At 36.1% G+C, this 20749-nt stretch overlaps 1 protein-coding gene across 1 annotated transcript in view; it reads right to left on the bottom strand.

Moving 5' to 3' along the window:
- Nucleotides 1–18853, bottom strand: part of LOC107710593 (collagen alpha-1(XI) chain-like) — an 80837-nt gene extending 61984 nt beyond the window's left edge. Inside the window, exons 1-4 of the mRNA XM_016515406.1 lie at nt 18529–18853; nt 13113–13277; nt 11035–11248; nt 10089–10251 (exon numbers count right to left, since the gene is read on the bottom strand). Coding sequence (XP_016370892.1) covers nt 10089–10251; nt 11035–11248; nt 13113–13277; nt 18529–18649 — 663 coding nt within the window. The 5' untranslated portion in view covers nt 18650–18853. The remainder of the gene's footprint in view (nt 1–10088; nt 10252–11034; nt 11249–13112; nt 13278–18528) is intronic.
- Between the last annotated feature and the right edge of the window lie 1896 nt (nt 18854–20749).

The following is a 20749-nucleotide window of genomic DNA, read 5'->3' as shown; positions in this document are numbered from 1 at the left end:
CTTTTGTAACTTTAATAAGAAGAAATATATATTTACAGCGAAGAATATGCAGTTTTTATATATTTGATAATTTTATACAATGTAGCATTTCTTATATATTCTACTGTAGTATTTTGTCCTATTGCTTGTAATTAGTTTCTTATTCTTATTTAATCGCTGACTGTTTACTTGTCTTCAGTGAGCTTGAGTTTTTTTCTTTCTTTCTAGGCTAGTATGAGTTTTTGTGACATTGACACTGGTGACAAGGATTATGACATTTCTATGGTATCAAAAATTTTGATATCAAAAAGACCTTATTTAAAGCATAACTCATATCATGATATAAGATTTTGGTCATATCACACACCTCTGTAGGGCAGTACCTGGTTCTATCATGGATGGAGGAATCGTTCAGAATAAGAGCAATAATATGCATATAAAAAATGTATGGATTACTGGGTTTCAAGTAAAGATGATAGAATAGGCTATACAAAAAGTGTGCTGAAGGAACGAGGCCCAGAAGTGTTTTTTAGTAACAGCATGACAAAACTTAACGGAGTAACTGTAAAATGAGTTCAACACATGCCATCCACCCATTCTTATCATCACCCTTACCTGATGAAGTGTTAATGCCCTATTCTCCTGAGGACTGTGCAATTTACATGTCAGAGGTCAAGCCCAGAGAAGAAAGTTTGATTCATTATGTGTGCACCAAAACTAAACCAGACCAAAGGTCAAATCATCGCTTATGATTACCACTGTCAGCACTCCGTAATTATGACTTGAGGACGCCAGGTATTCCTGCCAGTCACTATGACCTGCCATGTGACCTTTCTGTCACAATAGGCAACAGACAAGGAGAGTGAACATTAAAGTCAAATGCAAATTGACAATTGTGTAGAGCCTCCAGCACTACACTATTCTATTTTAATACTCATTTTACCGGTGAGGTTAAGTGAACTATGCAAAAATACTGTAGAACTTTTTTGTCAAATTATATTTATGTCCCTTCTAGAAAAACCATGTCATGGCGGTTTACCAGCCCTAACCAGCTTAATCAACCTCTAACTGGTCAACCTCCGGCCTAACAGCTGTGGTCCACAGGACTGGCCAGCTGCTACAAAAAGTAAGTTGGCAGAAGTGTCAATGACTATGTTTACATGGACATCAGTAATCTGTTTATTTACCTTATTCTGAATAAGACAATATTATGATTAAGGTGTTTACATGAGTTGCTTTTAGAATATTCCTTTCATGTTCCTGTTTTACATGTTATAGTACATAGATCGATTAATGGCACACGTCATTACGTCCACACGCGACGCCATTCGACATCCCCTCCAGAATTTCACATATAAACATATAGTTCGTCTTCGTCTTCATCTTATGATGCCATATACAGTTTTGGGTGTTTCATTTTTAATTTACTGAAAGCTTCAATTGCAGTTAATTATTTGTCATGCTATACGTGCAAACAGATGACGGCGTTGTTGAAGCCATGCTCTTTTGTTTGCTCTTTCGCGAAATGTGGCGAAAAGTCCTACACAACAGTAATAATGTGATTAAGGTGTGTACATGTCTATACTGCACTTCAATAATGCGACTAAAATAGGAATACTCCACATGTCTTAATTCGATTTGTGTTTACTTCGACTATGACTTTAGCTGGATTAAGGTAATCAAAAATCTCTGTTTACATGGTAGATTCTTAATCAGAGTATTTTCTTAATCGTGTTAAAATCGGAATATTGATGTCCATGTAAACGTACTCAATGACTGAATGAACTTTTCAAATTATGCTACATTCAATTGGAAAATTCACCACCCTTGGTTGCTCGAGAGGTTCAGAAAATACTGTAGCAGCAGTCGACAATAATAAAACTGACTAAATAGTTAAATAGCAAATATATTTTATTTTCAAGAATTTAATATGCAGTCCATGAGAACCTCTAGCTTAACATTTTTACATGCTAGCGTCACTAAAAATGGGTCTTGGACCAAAAACTGCTCACAACCTCTGGTTTAAATGTACTGGCCGACTACACTTTAAAACAACGCTGGGTTCAGCCTGTTGGGTAATTTTATTGGGTTGTTTTTAATATTTTTACCCAGGTGCTGGTTTTTGTTTTTTTTTTAAACCCAAATGCTGGGTTCAGCTTGTTGGGTCATTTTATTGGGTTATTTTTAATAGTTTTACCCAGGTGCTGGGTAGTGTTTCTGTAACCAGGTTGCTGGGTCATTTTTAACACTAGGTTGTTATTTTTTTCTACATAACCGCTGGGTTTATGAAACAACCCAGCTGCTGAGTCTCAGCGCCGCCGCCGCAGATTTGGTGCACTCTTGAGCGGTTCTCAGAGCCGCCGATTTGTTGCACTCTTTCGGGGGAAATAAAGGTGTGTATACATTTTATTTCATTTATAAAGTCTTTAATGTGGTGTTAATATTATTTTACGCAACGCAACATAAGGACGAGATGTCAGTCAGCTGCATCAGCAGCGGTTGTTTCGCACGATGGAAACGCCTTTTGCCTTGCATAACATAAATGGATTTTATTCGTTATAATACTGAGTTTAATTTAATTTGATGTTAAAATATGTTCTCTAATTTCAGTACTGTTTGTTTATGGGCAGGTTTGGGAGTCAGTCATGGCAATTTTCAGCTACGAGTGAAACGCAAGGCCACGGTCTGAAGTTCTCAGTTCCCACGCGAACAGCAGCCCTTCACCGGCTCAGATTTTTGGCGACACACCAGCACGAGAATTAGCACTATTTTGGTAAAAAAGTGATTACAGAGAACAGTTGAATACACTTAAATTAAAATGCTACTATTGCTAAAATGCTACTAATATTGTGAACTCTGCTGTATTCACACAAGTAAATTCAATTTGTCTTGTATTTTGTCCATGGGTGTTCTTGCTTAATAATAAATGTTTTGATTATTGCTGTTGCCTATAGTAATTCTGTGTGTGATTTTTAATTTCCAGCCCATTTTAAGCCAGCAATATAATAATTTTTAAACAATAGATAACTTAAATAAAACAACCCAGCATGGTGGGTAAAAATGTTTAACCCAACCAGCTGGGTTTTCTGTCCAATATTTACCCAGAGCTGGGTTGCCAAATAACCCAAGTTGGGTTGTTTTTAACCCAGCATTATTTAGAGTGTAGTTACAACACCTGAAATATACATTTGACACAGAATGTGTTTTTGTGTTTAAAAATGTAAGATGCGGGATCTAGTGCAGGGTTGTCCAAACCAGTTCCTGGAGGCCCACTGTCTTGCAGAGTTTAGCTCTAATCCAAATTAAACAAACCCAACTGAACCAGCTTATCAAGGGGTGCGTCTCAATCAGCTCCCTAGTTTAGTCATGGCACTGACCAAGGAGTTGGTCTCAACTGCAAAATACTTCTAGTGCACTGGAATTTTCGCTCCCTGAAAATTTCCACAATGCATCACAAAAACCAGCGAGCCAGAATTCTTACCAGTGCCCGGATTCCTGAACACGATATACTGAATCACAAGCTCAAGAGCTATTGAGATGACTGAGATGTGCCCAAGGTCTTTAGATTCACTACAACAAACTTTCAGACAAGTGTGCTGCAGCTGGCTGAAGCTGAACTCCAACCGTGATGTTAGCCCTCCAGGAGCAGGATTAGACATCCCTGTTCTAGTGAAAGTCACAGTCAGCCATATTTCAAGGCCTGGAGTCAGTAGTTATCCCTCCTGCCAGTTTAACCTAGATATTCAGCAAAGAGTTTAGGAAAGATTCAGAAGAAAATACAGACTGGAATAATATCATGGAAAATGCAGATTGTTTAAAAAGTGCACAAACAGCAACTGACTGTCAAATGCAGAAAACGTGGAGTATCTAATGCACCCCAGATCTTACCCCAGATCCCCTGTATGTGGGAAAAAGCTTTGTTTTATGCACTGACAGATTCCATGCACACTTTGAATAACATTAGTGTGCTAAGGCAAAAAAAAATCAAATAATGGTTTAAGCTTTAATACACCCCACCCCCGACTTGCTTGCCCCATTCCAGAGCAATCCTCCAAACAGCAGCCGCTACAAAGCCTTGAAGCAGGCCTCAAATGTTACCTTATCACTCTACTGGGAGCCGTTAAACAGTAAAATATGTTTCCCAGCAGTGTGCAGGACACAGGCGGAGGCCAGTTGGGGGAGAAGAGGATACAGAGCAAGATTTTTTTTTTTAAAAGAGAGAAAGAAAGTAAAGGCCAAATGTTATGTCCACTGGTGGTCTGACGACAGTTCATTCTCACAAAAAAAAAATGGTACAAAAGCTGTCACTGGGGTGGTACCTTTCAGGGGTAGGGAATACAAATGAGATATTACACCATATTAGGAACTACAGTCTATTTTATTAAGTATGACGTCTTGTCGCAATTTTGCGACTTTGGCGCTTAGAGGGTTAATATGTACACTTCAGGTACTAACATGGACTTTTAAGGTACTATTGTGGACCCTTTATGTACAAAGGTGTCAGCTTTTGTACCTTTTTTTGAGAGTTTAGGAAGAATGAGTCCAGTTATAGGCCTACATCAAACAATTAAACACAGAATAACTTGAGACGGATGCTCTGTTCAAAAGTGAGGCAAACTACACCAAAACCAATGATTTTTCAAAATTGTAAATAAAACACATTAATGGACAAAAATACTATTTCAGTCATTTTACTTCAAAATGTAATGCTTAAGTCAATGTATTACCTGCAGTTTCATTGCGATTATTTGTGAAATTAAATAGCAACTGTGAAATTGTCAAAGCAAATTCTACACCAAATGTATTCTTAAAAAATATAAATGTTTATGTATTTTTAATTGCATGTCACATTATTTTACAGAAGCTAAACATTATGATAGTAATGAATTTCATTATTTTCAAGCTATTAGCTTAGCATAGCTCTAACTGATTATAAAGAGCTCTTTTGGCTATATATATGTTTTATGTTGTTTCTAACTTGCATGCTTATTTGTTTTTTCCATTGAACACAAAAAGTGATTAAAGTGTCTTCACATAGATGGAGAAGTACAAAAAAGGTGGTTTCAAGCTGCATCTCTTGAGATTTTCGTTACAAAAAAAACAAGCTGAACACACTATCTCTTAAACAGCTGTGAATCCTCGGCCAAGTCATAGCACACTCTGATCATATTTTCCCCTCGGTCGCAGTTCCAGGTTCACACCTGCCTAAGCAATCTGCAAAGGCTAGAAACAGATGGTCCAACATGAGGTATGCTCCTTGTTCAGACCTTGTAGCTCATCTCCAACGACAAAACAAATTTTACAAACATTTTCATGTACTTGCAACTGAAATGTGTATCTGCGCCTTCTTGAACGACCAGCCTACAAACTGTTTATTTATAGGTATCTCTACAAATGTGAACAAGTTTTAAGCAGTGACAATCATGAAAATAATGAGCGATGCGTAACTTACATTTACATTTAGTCATTTAGAAGACGCTTTTATCCAAAGCGACTTATAAATGAGGACAAAGGAAGCAATCAAAATCAGCAAAAGAACAATGATACACAAGTAATATAACAAGTCTTAGTTAGCTTAACGTATTGCACGTAGCAAGATTTTTTTAAAATCATATAATATAATAATAAAAAGGAAAACAGATAGAATTCAAAAAGAATAGAGAAGCCAGTTTTCGGGGGTTTTTTTTAAACTGAAAACAAGCAGTTAGTAAATGAATAGAGTCTTTTCTAAAAGTCTAAAAGGGCCAGCCTACAAACTGTTTATTTATAGGTATCTCTACAAATGTGAACAAGTTTTAAGCAGTGACAATCATGAAAATAATGAGCGATGCGTAACTTACATTTACATTTAGTCATTTAGAAGACGCTTTTATCCAAAGCGACTTATAAATGAGGACAAAGGAAGCAATCAAAATCAGCAAAAGAACAATGATACACAAGTAATATAACAAGTCTTAGTTAGCTTAACGTATTGCACGTAGCAAGATTTTTTTTAAATCATATAATATAATAATAAAAAGGAAAACAGATAGAATTCAAAAAGAATAGAGAAGCCAGTTTTCGGGTTTTTTTTTTAAACTGAAAACAAGCAGTTAGTAAATGAATAGAGTCTTTTCTAAAAGTCTAAAAGGGGCAAGTTTTTTTTTTAAAGAATAGAATTAGAATAGAGAGTGCTAGAGTTAGGGGGTCAAATAAAGATGGAAGAGGGACCTCATTTTTTAAATTGTTCAGTAAACAAGAAGTTATATTTACATAACTTTTTAGACATTTTATTTTACTATTTTTTTCATTGTATTTTAGACACACTATTGCCAATTACTTTCAATTAAAATTGTTCCAAACAAAGCCAAATGAGATACTGTTGCAAATTATTCATTGACTCACTCAGTAATTCAAAACAGTACTTTACAGTAATTAACAGTACTCAAAACAGTAATTTATCACCACCTACTAGTGTAGCAATGTAACCTGCAGAAAGAGACACTAAAAGGTGTCCCTCAAGGATGTCATGAACAAATGAATGGAGAAAAAAACTCTCCTATTTGTTATTCTGTGACAAAAAGACATTTAATTTCAACAACAAGATGATCACACTTACTAAAAATGTTTCGATCAGAGTTATTCAGCTTGATTTTTCCATCCACTCAATGTCTAACACATGTCCTCGAAGGAACACTAATTTGCATTCCTTATGACATGCTGGACTTCTGGCCAGAGATCCCTAAATCCATGCCACATATCACAGGGCTGGCTAAGCCTGGATACTTCCTTGGCCAAGAGTGAAAGATATGTTTCCCACTTCACAAACAGTCCTTGCAAAGAACTTTTGCAAAAGAACATGAACGTGCATAAAAAAATGTTAAAACTTATCTGATAAGACTGAATGACTTTACACTATAGTTCTAGTTGTCACAAGGCATGCATCCCAGTTGAATATAAGGTGGAAATAAACGTCCATTTACAAAAATGTGTTTCTCTAGTGGTGGTTTTGTGGGTTTCAAAACCTACTTAAAAACCTAAATTAGAGTTATTTTGTAAATTCAGTCCTCTAAACTTAACTTACAATATCATAATATTTTGCTATAGCTGTTGGGTTAGCAAGTGAAATTAGAACACCATAAAACCACACAGACTTAAATTCAGACCAGAGTCAAATATATGCTAAAGATTTTAACTGAAAAGTTGAGCTGTGTTCTCAGGACAAGGGTATTTTTCTTAAATGTCAAGTCAGGGTAAATTTTCACACATTTCTTAAGCAAAGTTGTGAATTGTTTGATACATTTATTCAGTTTATTAGATCCTATACTATTAACATTTAACAAAGGTTTCATATGGTTGTTGTTCACTTTTTACATTTTGCTTTTCATTGTTTCGATGATTGGTTTATTAAACAATTAAAACTTTGCCGAAAAACCTATGATAATTTCCAAATACAGAGTGTGACAACTAACCCTAGTGTACTTTATATCCAATATTATACAGTATGTATATATCAGTGGTGCTCTGAAATGAGGAGGCAATGTCCTCCAATTATTTATTTATAATTTTTTTTTTTTTATCAAATGGAAATTCATGTTCCAGTCACATTTTCCTGGTTAAATAAACATTATTTACACTATCAGGAAAAGAAAAGAAAAACTATTCTATATTATATTTTTTACATTAACAATATAATCAATATTCTATTTGTTAAAGCCAAGTATGAATCTCATCAAGTTAGTGTTTTTAAGCATTTTACATTTATTCCAAAATGATAACTGAAGGCAGTAACAATTGAAACAAATTTATTTTATTCATGAACTTATATTCAGCTTTTTATTTTAGTAGTTAACTTTTAACTATTTTTTAATTTTGTTGCATCAGCCATCCAAGCTCGGTAAATTTTGGTCACAGACACAGAGATTTACTTTAAATTTCACCAAGCTGATTACTCACTAAAAACTCCCTCAGATCATGTTCAGGCCATTTCAAGTCTTATTTTGACATAATAAAGTAGATATATCTAAGTATCTAACTCACCGCACACTTTGGAGGTCTGTTTAAACTCAATGGGCTCAGGGGAGGCAAGACAGACGCAGGCTCCCACTGTAACTTTACCTGCTAGTGTTGCTGTTGGACAGTATTTCTTTCGGAAAATGAGTAATTTATAATATTAGTGTTATATTTTAAAATATTTACATTCTTTTATTTTCGTACTACACATTTTTGTCATCCAAAATTTTGAGGGGACACTGCTTCCATTGCCTCCTTGGAGGAAATGCCATTGTGTGTGTGTGTGTGTGTGTGTATATATATATATATATATATATATATACACACACACTCCTAAGTGGGTGAATTTGCTAAGGTAGCAATATCCTCTTGGAATTATCACAGCAGTGATCAGAATTCCTTCCCTGGGCTGTTTAATATGAATGTATTTCTTGTCTGGCTGCCCTGGTGTGTAGGTTGTAACCTTACGTTCTCTTCCAAAACACACACATATACAAACAAACACAACTTCAATGTTATTCAGCATAAGCATCTGCAAATACTCTCTCCATCTAGAGGAAAGGTTAGAACATAAACTAAAAAGCCACAAAAGTCATTTCCGCAGAACACCTACAGGTGTTTTGGGTTATAAGCCTGGAGGTTATAAAACTTCCTAACTTATATTTCTATGATTTACATGGACTCATTTACCCATTTAAACAATCTATCTGCATATAGGCAAACAATCATTTATAATTTGCTTTACACAAACACCAATATACCCACACTTGCATTTTATGTTCAACATAAAAACAAAGCAAAAACCACAAGAAGTTAATTTCACAGTGCTTAAACCTATTAGCAAAGCTTTTGACAGTTGCTTTCATCATAATCAACTCTCTTGATTGAAACATCTGTGTTTACCACTGGGCAGCAAATCTGACATAGTTTCCAACATTACGAGCAACCGTACAGTGGGTGGAAGAATTCAGAGATGAGATGCTAAGCAATTGCTGAAAATGAGCCCATTAACTATGGCAGATTTACCTCTCAGGCTATATATTTTGCAGGCTCATCATAGCCCTCTGACTAACACTGGGGCTAGCAGAGAAGAGGAAGAAATGGGATCAGAATTTCAAAAGATTCCTGTGCTGTACAACATCTCTAACCTGAGGCGAAAATTTAGCATGCTGTTCTTATTAGACAACATTCCTTCAGCTCACATCAAAGACAGACTCAGCAGATATTGTTTCGCAATCGAGCGTGCAGAATTACACAGGATTGCTGCGTACAGCAAAGAGAAATGTGAATGGAATACTTCAAGCTTTAGTAAACCTTGCTTAGTATGTGGCTTACAGTACTGTACTTCCACTGAGTTGTATCTTCATACAGATGTTTATACTACTGCCGTTTTATAGCTCAGGAGAATTAAGTTGCAAGTACAAATTTGGCCCCAATTTGGCCTTTTCTTTCAAAAGGGGAATAAAAACTGTTAATTTAAAAGCAAACAACCACAAATAGCCAAATTCTCTCAAAAGTCACAGCAGGTCACCATGTTTATAAGCAATTCCCACTGGCCTCAACAGCATTCCATATATGATAAAATGTGCCAAATATGTAGAGTAGTTTAATTGTTAAGATATTGACTGGAATGCTCTGTTCAAAAACTCTAACAAGCATTCAGCATCTTTTGGTGATTTATGGGCAAATAAAACCCACTGACGTGCCCTGTAAGTGAAATGAAAGACTCTTGACAAACATTATCTGACTGAGCAGTAAATCAAATCATTTGCCAATTTTCCTGCATAGCATCATTCATGTGGCCTCGACACACACACTACAACAGTGTGAGTATTCTTTGTGGCCAAATTTAAGTAAGCACTAATGACTAAACAGGTCCCAGAAAAAAAGGTACAAAATCTGTCACTGGGGTGGTACTTTCAAAAGACACTAAAATTACACATTTGGTATTAATATGCATCCTTTAAGGGTAATAATGTACCTTCTCAAAGGGTATTGTGCAAGTGACACCTCTTGTATCATTTTTTATGAGAATGTATCATTGGCCTGCTAACATTGTTCCACAAATCATAAGTGGAATGGATTGACCAGGGTTTTTGGAAAACAGCTTTGCTTGCCTCAAAAACTTCCTCGTCCAGGATTCTGGTCCCGAAGACAGTGATGCCATCGGTGTTAATGATTGCATGGTCACTTCTGCTGAGTGGTTTAGAGATCTTCTTCTTACAGTCCACAATCATTGTGACGGTCTTCTTTTCTATGCTAATAGCCACACGGTGCCACCTATCGGTTGGGAGGAAATTTTGTGGGAAAGACAACAAAGAAGAACCATGAAGTTTGTGAGAATGATATATATTTACTTTCCCTTGCATAACCAAAACTCATACAGTGAGAAAAACAACTGCCTTGTATTAGTACAGGATGTTCCTAAATGAAATAATTTAAATGGAACAGACAAACAGCATTCTCTCTCAATCCATGTGCATTTCAAAAGGCGTTTTACTGAGCGCCGCCTCTCATATTGACTCAATTATAAATATTTCACAAGCTGGTTTTTGTTTAACGCCATGTTTTTTCAAATTGAAAAAAAAAAAAGTTTTTCATTACATGAATTGTGAGAATACGCAAATTGTTTTATCACATGTAAACCTCAATGTGGCTAATCAAAAGCACAGAAGCTTACTGCCGTTCTCGTTTCTTATACAGTAAATGTTTGCTTTGCTAAATTAGTTACATATGGCTGTGCATTCATAGTTTTCCTAATTTAATTATATCTATATAGATAAATAAATGAATAAGCAGATGGAAAATACAACCAATAATAAACTAAACTAAACTGGTCACTAGGAAAAATTTATAAGCAAATTGCATAACTTATCCAAACACTTTCAATGGCCAGTTGATGAAAACTGTACTACAGCTTGTTCAAAAAGATGTTAAGGCCCATTAAAATTAGACTACTTCTGAAATTGATGTATTATATTGTACTACTTCAGACGTTCAATCTGTTTAGACCCAAAACCTTCACAAAGATTAAAAAAATATACAAATAAAGAGTCAACTTGCTTTCCATCTGCAAGGTTAATGGCACGGAAAAGGGGGTAATCCTCAGGAGTGGGCTTCCCATGCTGATCCTCATACAGGAAGACCGGCGTGCGGCCCACCTCCACACCCAGCTGCTGGATGCCCTGCTCGTTGTATACCGACAAAAGGAAGGACTGTACTCCCGCCTTTGGTTTGATCGTCATAAGGATGGAGAAATCCTGAGGGAATACTCCTCCTGAAGACACAGGAAAGGCATTGTGGGTTAAACATCAGCTGTTATTGATGATTCATTTGCTTGTCGTCCTTTCCATGATGTTGATGAGCTACAATACTACAGAATATCAGACAATACTGTGATCTGAATGGCCTTGTAATATGCAGTAGCCCTTTTACAACAACTCAGTAGTCCCCACATCGTTTGTAGGGGATGGTTTAATGAAGTATGAAACGGTTTGTCTTTTCTGTTGCCACATTAACTTTACAAGGTGTCAGATGACATAACAGATTTACAATTAAACGGGTTGTATGAGCACTGGAGTGGAACTAAAGCTCAAACTGTCTATCTCTGAAGTGCTGTTCATTTTGCCAACCTTGAAGGAGATTTTTTTTTCTGTCAACATACTATTTTGCTAAAATTTTCAGTCCTAAAATCATAAGGTTTGGAGCCGATTTGATTTTAGCCAAAAATCACAGAAAACGAATTGTTAATTTAATCTCCTGCTATTTTGTGCTTCAGTTACCCTTTGCAGTCTGGCCAATTTGGAAGATAACCAACACACACAGAACAGAAGGTCCAAGTTAATGGGACTAAACTAGTAAATGTAAATGATGTTATTGTTATAGACAGAGCAAATAATTAGAGATTTCAACATCCCATTCGTAAAAACTATACTCAAAACTGTGCTAACCATGGACTTGCAGGAAACATATGACACGCTGGTTTTGTGAATAATTAGCATTACTATGACAAATAACCCTTATTGCAAACAATATGTAATAGTTCATCATCTGTGATGCTACAAACAACATATTAGTTTATGTTACAGGACTAACAGCAGCAACAGTTAACAGCAGTTTGGATCTTTCTAAGTATTTGTTTAGCTAGTCATGGATGAATTAGCACGAAACGCTCTGGTCAAAAGCTACCAACCCAGGCTCATTGGGAAAAGTGCAGGTGGTGACACTTCTGCAAAGTGACTTTGCAGTTTTCAACTGGACAGTTCACGCTTCCAAAGTGAACTGTCCAGTAAGTGGCACTAAATGTGTGTTCGGTTTTATTTGAAACAGATGTGAATGTGAATGTGAATGTGAATTTGGCTACATTTTATTATGTTGGTTGCTGTCACTATTGTGGCAGTTCAGAAATGAAATATCCAGTGAGTGGAGCTAAAAGGTTAAAGCTCTTTGAGCTTTTTAACTGTTTCACAGGACTTGTACCCAAGTGCTCTGCATCACAAGTGCAAAACTGTACCAGGTGAGCTACCGAGCAAGTTTACTACCTCAGAAAAGCCATACATATGGAGCTGATTATATAATGCAAATGTCAAAATGGATCAGTTTACAAATCATGCACTATGGTAACAGTGCTCTAGGGTCATAACAGTATTGTGCAAGTAACTGCACAAAAAAGTAATAAACGTTAGTGCTTTTATTTTCACTTGTGTTTATTTCAGCTGGAACTGCAGTGAATTGTATGTATAGATTAATTTTTGGAGTTTTGCTAAAACGTGGGTAGAGGCACGTTTTTCCAGTGAGCCTATGTAGGTCAAAACAGTAGCCAAAGAGCTTTCTTTCTTTCTTAATTGACTCTTTCTTGAAACAATAAACATGGCTTTAATTCCTTCATCAAGGTCTGGGCATCAGACTTCTAGCACTGTAAACAGTCCAAATGCATTTAACTGAGACGGTCAAGCTACATTATGTACTTCCTGTTGGATGCATTTCAAAGAGAAGAAAGAAACAACTTAAAATGTCACTTTCCAAGAGAAAACCAATTACACAACATTTAGAGGTGATTTACAGCCTTGCCCAAGCAGAACATTTGCTGTATTTAAGAGTAAGTACGGATGAGGGTGCATAGATTAGCTCAATTCACGTACCTGGGAAGAGCTGCTTGGTTGGAGTACTGAGTTGAGCCTGTTTGTCCACTCGGTAGGCCACATCTGGTTTGGATCCTCTCCGGATGGTGCAGAAGCCTTGTGTTTTCTTCACTCCTTCTGGTGAACTTTTAAAATCTAAGACCTTGAGCACATCCACCGGTTCAGCTGTGAGGCAGAACATTGGTTGCTATGATCAAAGCATTTGTCATTTTCATAATTTCATTGGTAAGCAAACATTATTAGCTTCAATAGCTTTGCTACATCAAATCAAAACAATATTTGTTCAGTTATTTCCATTCATACATCTAATTTAACTAAAGACAACAATTCTGTTAGCAAGCAGCTAGATTAGAAATGAGGAAAAGTCTATGAGGGAAAAATTAAGCAGCACCATCCAAATATACCTTTCATTTGTCATATAGACGAGAACAGTGATGAAACTACAGTTGTCGGAAAAAACTTATGAAACGGAAATAAATGTCCAGCCATTTAATCTTCACAATTGCTTCCAAGTACAGTTGGGTTATTATGTAATTTTATTGTACTATCCAAGTTTAAAAACAAGTAGTCAGTATTGTTAACCTTTCTCTTATGCAACAGTGCTTATTTGTCCTTATTCTGCCTTGAATGGTGTGGAGCGAGTATATCTACAGTCAATTATCGTTCAGCAAGTGAGGACATTTATGGGCCACATCTTGCCATTTGTTGATATGGACATGAACAAACAAATTCCCATGAAATATGTATCCCCCTTATTGGTGCCACACTGTGTCATTTCGCAACAACGCTAACTCTGACTGACGGTTTTATTGTACCTAATTCCCCGCCATTGCATGTGTGCTGTGACCGTTCAATTAAGCAATTGTACTTTTACAAGGAACCCGAGCAGCATAGCAGTAAAGATGTGAAGAAATATCCAGTAGGGATAATTGACCCCCCTAGATGCAGATCCATCTACAAAGTCAAACATTCCAGGAGTTAAAGTCACTGGTGCTGGTCACTACCCTTCTACGGTTATGGCAGCTCAGCATGACCAAGACTTTACAAGACGCTCAGCTCCACCAATATGTCAGATACTACACTTCATCATGTTGCTACTACCAATGTCATATATGAAAGGTTCTGGTTTCGCTCAGCCTGCACCCCACGGATGGCTCATTTCTAATGATCCTTAACAAATCTATGCTAATGCTTAAACAGGCTGAGAGATTTATGATATGATTAATATGGCAATTTAGAGGCTGGTACTGTAAAGTGGACTCTGAGCAGCACTGTAATGTCACACTGATTTACTGTTCTGCTCAAGTCTTTTAGGCTTCGCCTTTGATGCCGTGAAAAGGAAAAGTTCCGGCCTCACTTGAGACTGATGAATGAGGATGTACACAAGGTCAGGGAGAAAAGAGTATCAGCTGGGTTACTTACATCCATCACTATCCGTACACAACTTTGTGTCCTTTAGACACATCTGTTTGCCATCACCACTGCGAATGTTGTGGTTAAGGATGCCTTGAGTTGTGTGAAGTCTCTGATTCTCAGAAGGTTTAAGGGAATAGGAACAGAGGCTGAATGGATGACTAGCACATAAATACTCCTATTCTGACTCCCCCGCTACCAGAGACTACAAAAACTTCTGAGTCAGGTCAAATGGACATATTTGTCTGCTGGTCAGGCTGCAGACAGGAAGTATCTCTTTCAAAGGCCTAAAAACAATAAACCATATAAACAGAATGACTAGTTTCTAAGACTCATTACTCTCTCTCTCTCAGGACTCAGTGTTGGATCCAAACCAGGGTTTTATTTTCATATGCTTTGACATCACAAAAAGACTAATTTTCCACCCTGTCCCACTCAACGAAGGCTGGGAAAGCACTTTAGAAGAATTATACTTAAGTCTTTTGATAGATCAGCCCTATAACACTGCACATAAGAAACAATAAAACCAGCAGAACCTTTATAAAATATGAAGGACGATGAGCTGTATTTGTTAAAAATAGACTCTGGGGAAAAGTCACTCAGACGCCTGGTCATCACAATTACACTGAATTATATTGTAAGGTCAAGAGCAGAACAAAAAAAAAATCTGAGAGTTCTTTTGCTATAGTAGTTCATGTAAAAAAAAAATACATTTGACTTTATTATTATTATTTTCTGTAACCATATGGTAAGAGCATGCAGGAAGTGCTGATCCGGTAGTTCCTGTTCCACATATGTGGCCAGGAGCTGAAGGGTGGTGCTTTTTTAGGGTTAGTGCACATGCTGAACACATTATGGTGTCGGCATGGTACAGCCTGCAGATAACTTTGACTCAGTGTACCACCAACCAAGTCCTAATGCACTGAAAGCACAAATTTATTGTTATTCTACTCTGGGACTAAGAAATAGGGACTATGTTTAAGAGAAAATGATGTTGTTCAAAAGCTTGGGGTCAGCTTTACTTAAAGATAATTATTAAAAAATATATATATATTAATACTTTTAATCAGCAAGGATATATTAAAATGATTTAAATTATTACAAAGTATTTATATTTCAAATAAATGCTGTTCTTTCTATTGATTAAAGAATCATGACCATTTTTAAGACATAAGAGAAGTGATAAATGATAATAAAAAGTGATAATATGATAAGAAAATTTTTTTTTTGCATATTAGATTGATTTCTGAAGGATCATGTGACACGGAAGACTGGAGAAATGGCTGCTGAAAATGCTTTGCCATCCCAGGAATAAATTACATTTTATAATATATGTAAAAATACACACACAAAAAAAATGCTATAATACACATATATATATATATATATATATATATATATATATATTTAATTCACAGTTTACTGTAATAAATAAATAACATGAAAAATTCGTACTGACCGCAAACTTTTGAACAATAGTGTAACGTTTTAGAGTAATCTGTATTGCCCAAAACAATTTTCCTTTAAGACGGACAAATAAACATTATACAGTATTATACAGTATACATTTTTGTACAGTATATTTTTAGGATTTTTTAAATGTTACCAAAAATCTGCAGTATTTGCCTAGAACAGCTTCATTTTCTTGATAAAATTAAAACAGCTGCACACAATAAAGCCCAGCGTGTCTACATCTGTGTGCACGTTTGTGAGCTTGATGCGGTGAGGTTCTTAATGTAGCTCTGTCAAATCAGTCTGTTGAGAGTTTCCATTCAGCGTAACCCCCACTGACAAAACAAAGAGCAGCCCTCTGCATTGTCATTCTAAATGAGATGCAAAAACAGAATAAAAGGCACCCAAACTCTTAAAGGAGAGGGCAATAATCTGTAACTCTTACGAGTCTCTTCCAAAATGCAGTGCTACTGTTTTTTTTTCTTTTCTAAACACTAAACTAAAGGTCTCTTTGTGCTCTTCAGAATGCCTCTCAGCATTACTGCATACCTAAAGGCCTCATATATTCCAGATGTGGAGAATTGGCAGGAACAGGACCCCCCTCTCACAGAAGCTCTTAAAAGAATATCAGCATCCAAAACCCATTAAAGCAGCAAATAAGCACATTGCTCCTAATGCACATCCACAGTTAAAAGCACTGGATAAATTTTTTCTTCTTCTTTGTATTTTCCAGATATTCTCTCTGGGAGAGCCAGTGTCATGGATAATGTCATGGTAGATTTTTCACAATAAAATATGGCAAAAGTATTTAGCAGAAAAGAATTTATCATCTGCGTAATTCAGCCTCTAATATGACTTCAAACCTTGAAGAAATCTGGCAGAAATGTCAATGCCGTCAAATACACAAGAGACACAATATCAATTGGTCAGGCAAGAAAAATCATAACATTCAAACTGATCCAACAGTCAATAAAATCCCAGTACAAGACATTAGCCCTATCCGTTCTATGACGTAAAAAAACAACTGCAAAAAATAAAAGGCCCTGTATCCTCATTGGTTGAATCATTGAATATCCGAGCAGGTGTGGCCAATATCTCATGTGGACTTTGTGAACTGCTGTAGCAGATATTTATATAGATTTCAATTCAATCCAAAAACAAGAGCCAAAAGGTAGCTTTCATGCATGGAATTTAGTTGTGGTCAAGATTCGTATTAAACCAAAAATGTGGAAACTCACTTTCAAAATATCCCCACCTCCCAATTGGCCTAGAGAAGTGCAATGTGGTGAAGACATTATCAGGCAGCCATTTTGAAAGAGGTATGTTATATATCTGAAATGGCCATCAGAACAGCAACAAAGGAATATAATCTTTCTCATTTTACAGAGTAATTATTATATTTTGTATTAGCTTAAAGCAGGAGAGACCAGGCTCTTTGAAAGCTTACTAGAAAGACAGTATACAAAAACATATTTGTTTCCTGTTTGTGATCCTCATATAGTATACAGGTGAGTCAGAAAGAAGATGCCCTAATTTAGCCTATTACTTAAAGTAGCCTATGCAGGAAGACTAAATGTATAAATGATGGATAGAGCCACTTTAAAACACTCAAGTGTCCACTTTTAAAGGTAGACAATGTGTCCAAGTCAGAAAGCACTTCTACAGTAGCTTTCTGACAGTTGATGGGTCTTTAGTGTGGACTGGGATAGTGTGGAGAAACGGTATCGCTCTCTGTCTGAGCAATACAATTTCCTAAACTAATTCTGGGCACTCGGGTGCCTCACTGGTGTGTGCAGGGTAGTGCAGGTACTATGAATGCTGTCTCATCAACAGGTCAAATATAACAGACATGAACCTTTCTGCTATTTATTGAACAATTGGAAATAACCAATTGTTTTGTATATGTGAACCTTTGAAGATCAGGGTCACCAGTGATATTGTAACTGGTATTTAAAATGCATTTACACAAATATAATATTTCCATATATTTAATTTAACAACATTAACATACTTATATAGAAGCTACAAGCTTATATAGAAATGCTTAAAATATTTGTCTTGATAGACTCTTCCAATCCAAATTTCAAATGCAGCCTCTTGTAGCTATAAGACATGAATATATCTATAAATAAAATAATCATATATACATTTTAAAAATAAAATGCTGGGTATGTCGTTATTGAAACAATGGCATTATTAACAGCCAGAACATACGCCACTGATATCGCTTAGTCAAAGATTTTTCTCATCAAACAGCATTTTGGGCATTATTATTAAATATAATTTAAAATATTCGTTATCGAGACTGAGGTTTAGAAATGCCTTGTAGTTCGTAACGAGCCTATGATGGTCATAAATGCTGTCTAGGTAGGCAGCTCACTAGGTTTTGAAACAGCCAATAAATTTGCAATATATACATGCTAATTTTATAATATTCTGACAGCGAAATTCACTACACATTTTAAGTAATATATTTAACTATATACAGGTTTATACTGAAGGCTGGCATCACTGGAAGGCTCGTGACGATGCTCCTCAACCTTTTCCTTACCTGCTCTCACATGTGTTGCCTGTAGGACAAAAGTCAGACTGAAGATTGCACTTAAAGCGGAGTTCCTAAACCAGTTTTTCGTTTTCCATCTCGTGGACCACCTTTCCTTATCCTTATCCATGACCGGCGCCCTCAACTGTATCTTATTTTCAAATTCGTTCCTTTTTCCACAATCCAGATTATTTTTATTTATTTCTGCACTGCCATGAGCGAAAAAAATCAATTGGTTCTCGTCGTGAACAAACTCCTCAGTCCCTCCGCCCAGTAGACTCTCAGACTGAAGGTAAACGGGCTCTCCTAAAAAAAAGAAAACCGGTTTGTTCCCTGAAGAACTCAAGTCTTTTGGAGGGTTGGACGTGTGGACTAAACCTGACCCGTGAGGAAAAATAAATGAACACGGGGAAATCACTAGTCTTGGAAAGATCCGCCCATTATTTTTGAGAGCTTCAAAAGTTTGACACCGTTCCCCCGAAAACTCAGAGCAAAGGTGTATCTACTCTGAGGGATCATACAACACCGGGATGATGCTGGGACACCGGTTTACCGGAGGAGAGACTCACATAACCCGGATTATCATCCCGCATCCTAAATGAGTGATATAGGACCGGATAAGGACTAGTTTACTTTCTTTTGTTACTTTACACATTTGTAGACCACCACTTGGAAATGTTTTTTTATCAGGCTATTATTATTATTTATTTATTTTATTTTTTTAGCATATTTTGTTGAATTTCCAGCTGTCTGTAATTTCCACTGCAGACCTGATGAAATGGCATTTTGCTCCACTATTTACATTCTTAAATTACATTTTTTGGAATCTCTGGGTCCATGAAAAACCTTTAACTTCCATATAAACTTTCTATTGCGCAAAAAGTCTTTAAAGTGGAAAAAATGTCTTTAGATTATTAAAAAGTTCTTCACACTCAGAAAAAAAATGGTTCACTGAAAAGTTTTTTGGGAACCTAAAATTGTTCGTCTATGGCATTCGCTCAAAAAAAAAAAAAACTTTTGGAAACACCATTTTGAGTGGAAATGGCTGGAATGACACTTAAATTAAATTGGTGTGATGGCACACACAAGTACTATAGTCAAACCAGGCAGAATTTAGCTCAGAAAAATTTTCTTTTAAAGAGGCAAACCAAATGTTGGCCTGAAGTAGCCCATTTAAAATTCCACAAGAAGCAATGATAGCCAGAAAAGATACCATCCACATGAATGAGAACTACAGATGAGACTTCTTGGCCAAGTCAGAATTCTTTCCAGAAACATTCTTGAAAGAGTCCGCTTATGGGATTGCTGTACCACAGACGTCTGAAAATAATTACTCTTTAAAAGTCATCGGGCAGGTGGCAGCTGTATAATCCAGCAGTCAGTCCACAGTATAATGTTTAGATGCATAATTGACAGCATAACAGCAGTAATTGTCACTTAAATTCAGAACACATTAACCATCATTATGCGTTATCCCGCAATAAATTGGGGCCATGCAGATTCTTTCAGAGAATGCAGAGGGAAACAATAAAAGAACTGAAACAAAGAAACTGTTTCACATGTATCTTCTTTCAAAATGCTGTAAAAATGAGAAGCTATTCAATCACAGATGGGACAGGTTCAGGATTCAAACACTTATTTTACTTTAAGAAAAGATGCTTAGTGGGCAAAATTCCAAATTATTAAAGAAGAAATGTAACATTACATCATTTGCTCAGATCCCCTACAGTGAATGGATGCCGTCAGCGTGAGAGTTTAAACAAACTATCACAATAATCGAGAAGTAATCTACACAACTTCAGTCTATCAATTAATGTCTTGTGAAGCAAAAAGCAATATGTTTGTAATAAATTACAGTTCTAAAGAAATATGTCTGTGGATTTTTATGTGAGAGAACAACATAATTTTTTTTTTAACTGGAGGAAGCGTTGTTATCGATTATGGATTCTACTTTGGCCAGAAGTGACAGTTTAAAGTTAAAATTACTTGATTTTTTTTTCACTTCTTTTCAATTCACAAGACATTAATTAATGGACTGGAGTCTTGTAGATTATTTGTGATTGTTTTTTTTAATCAGCTTTTGGACTCTCAGTCTGATGGCACCCATTAAAGTGCCTCTATTATGGATTTTTGAAAATTACCTTTCATGCAGTGTGTAACACAGCTCTAAGTGAATGAAAACATCCTGCAAAGTTTTAAAGGTCCCATATTGTCAAAACTGAAATTTCCT

Source organism: Sinocyclocheilus rhinocerous, unplaced genomic scaffold (assembly GCF_001515625.1).
Source record: "Sinocyclocheilus rhinocerous isolate Xijiao unplaced genomic scaffold, SAMN03320098_v1.1 scaffold507, whole genome shotgun sequence".
Lineage (NCBI taxonomy): Eukaryota > Metazoa > Chordata > Actinopteri > Cypriniformes > Cyprinidae > Sinocyclocheilus > Sinocyclocheilus rhinocerous.
This window is presented reverse-complemented; position numbering and strand designations above follow the sequence as displayed.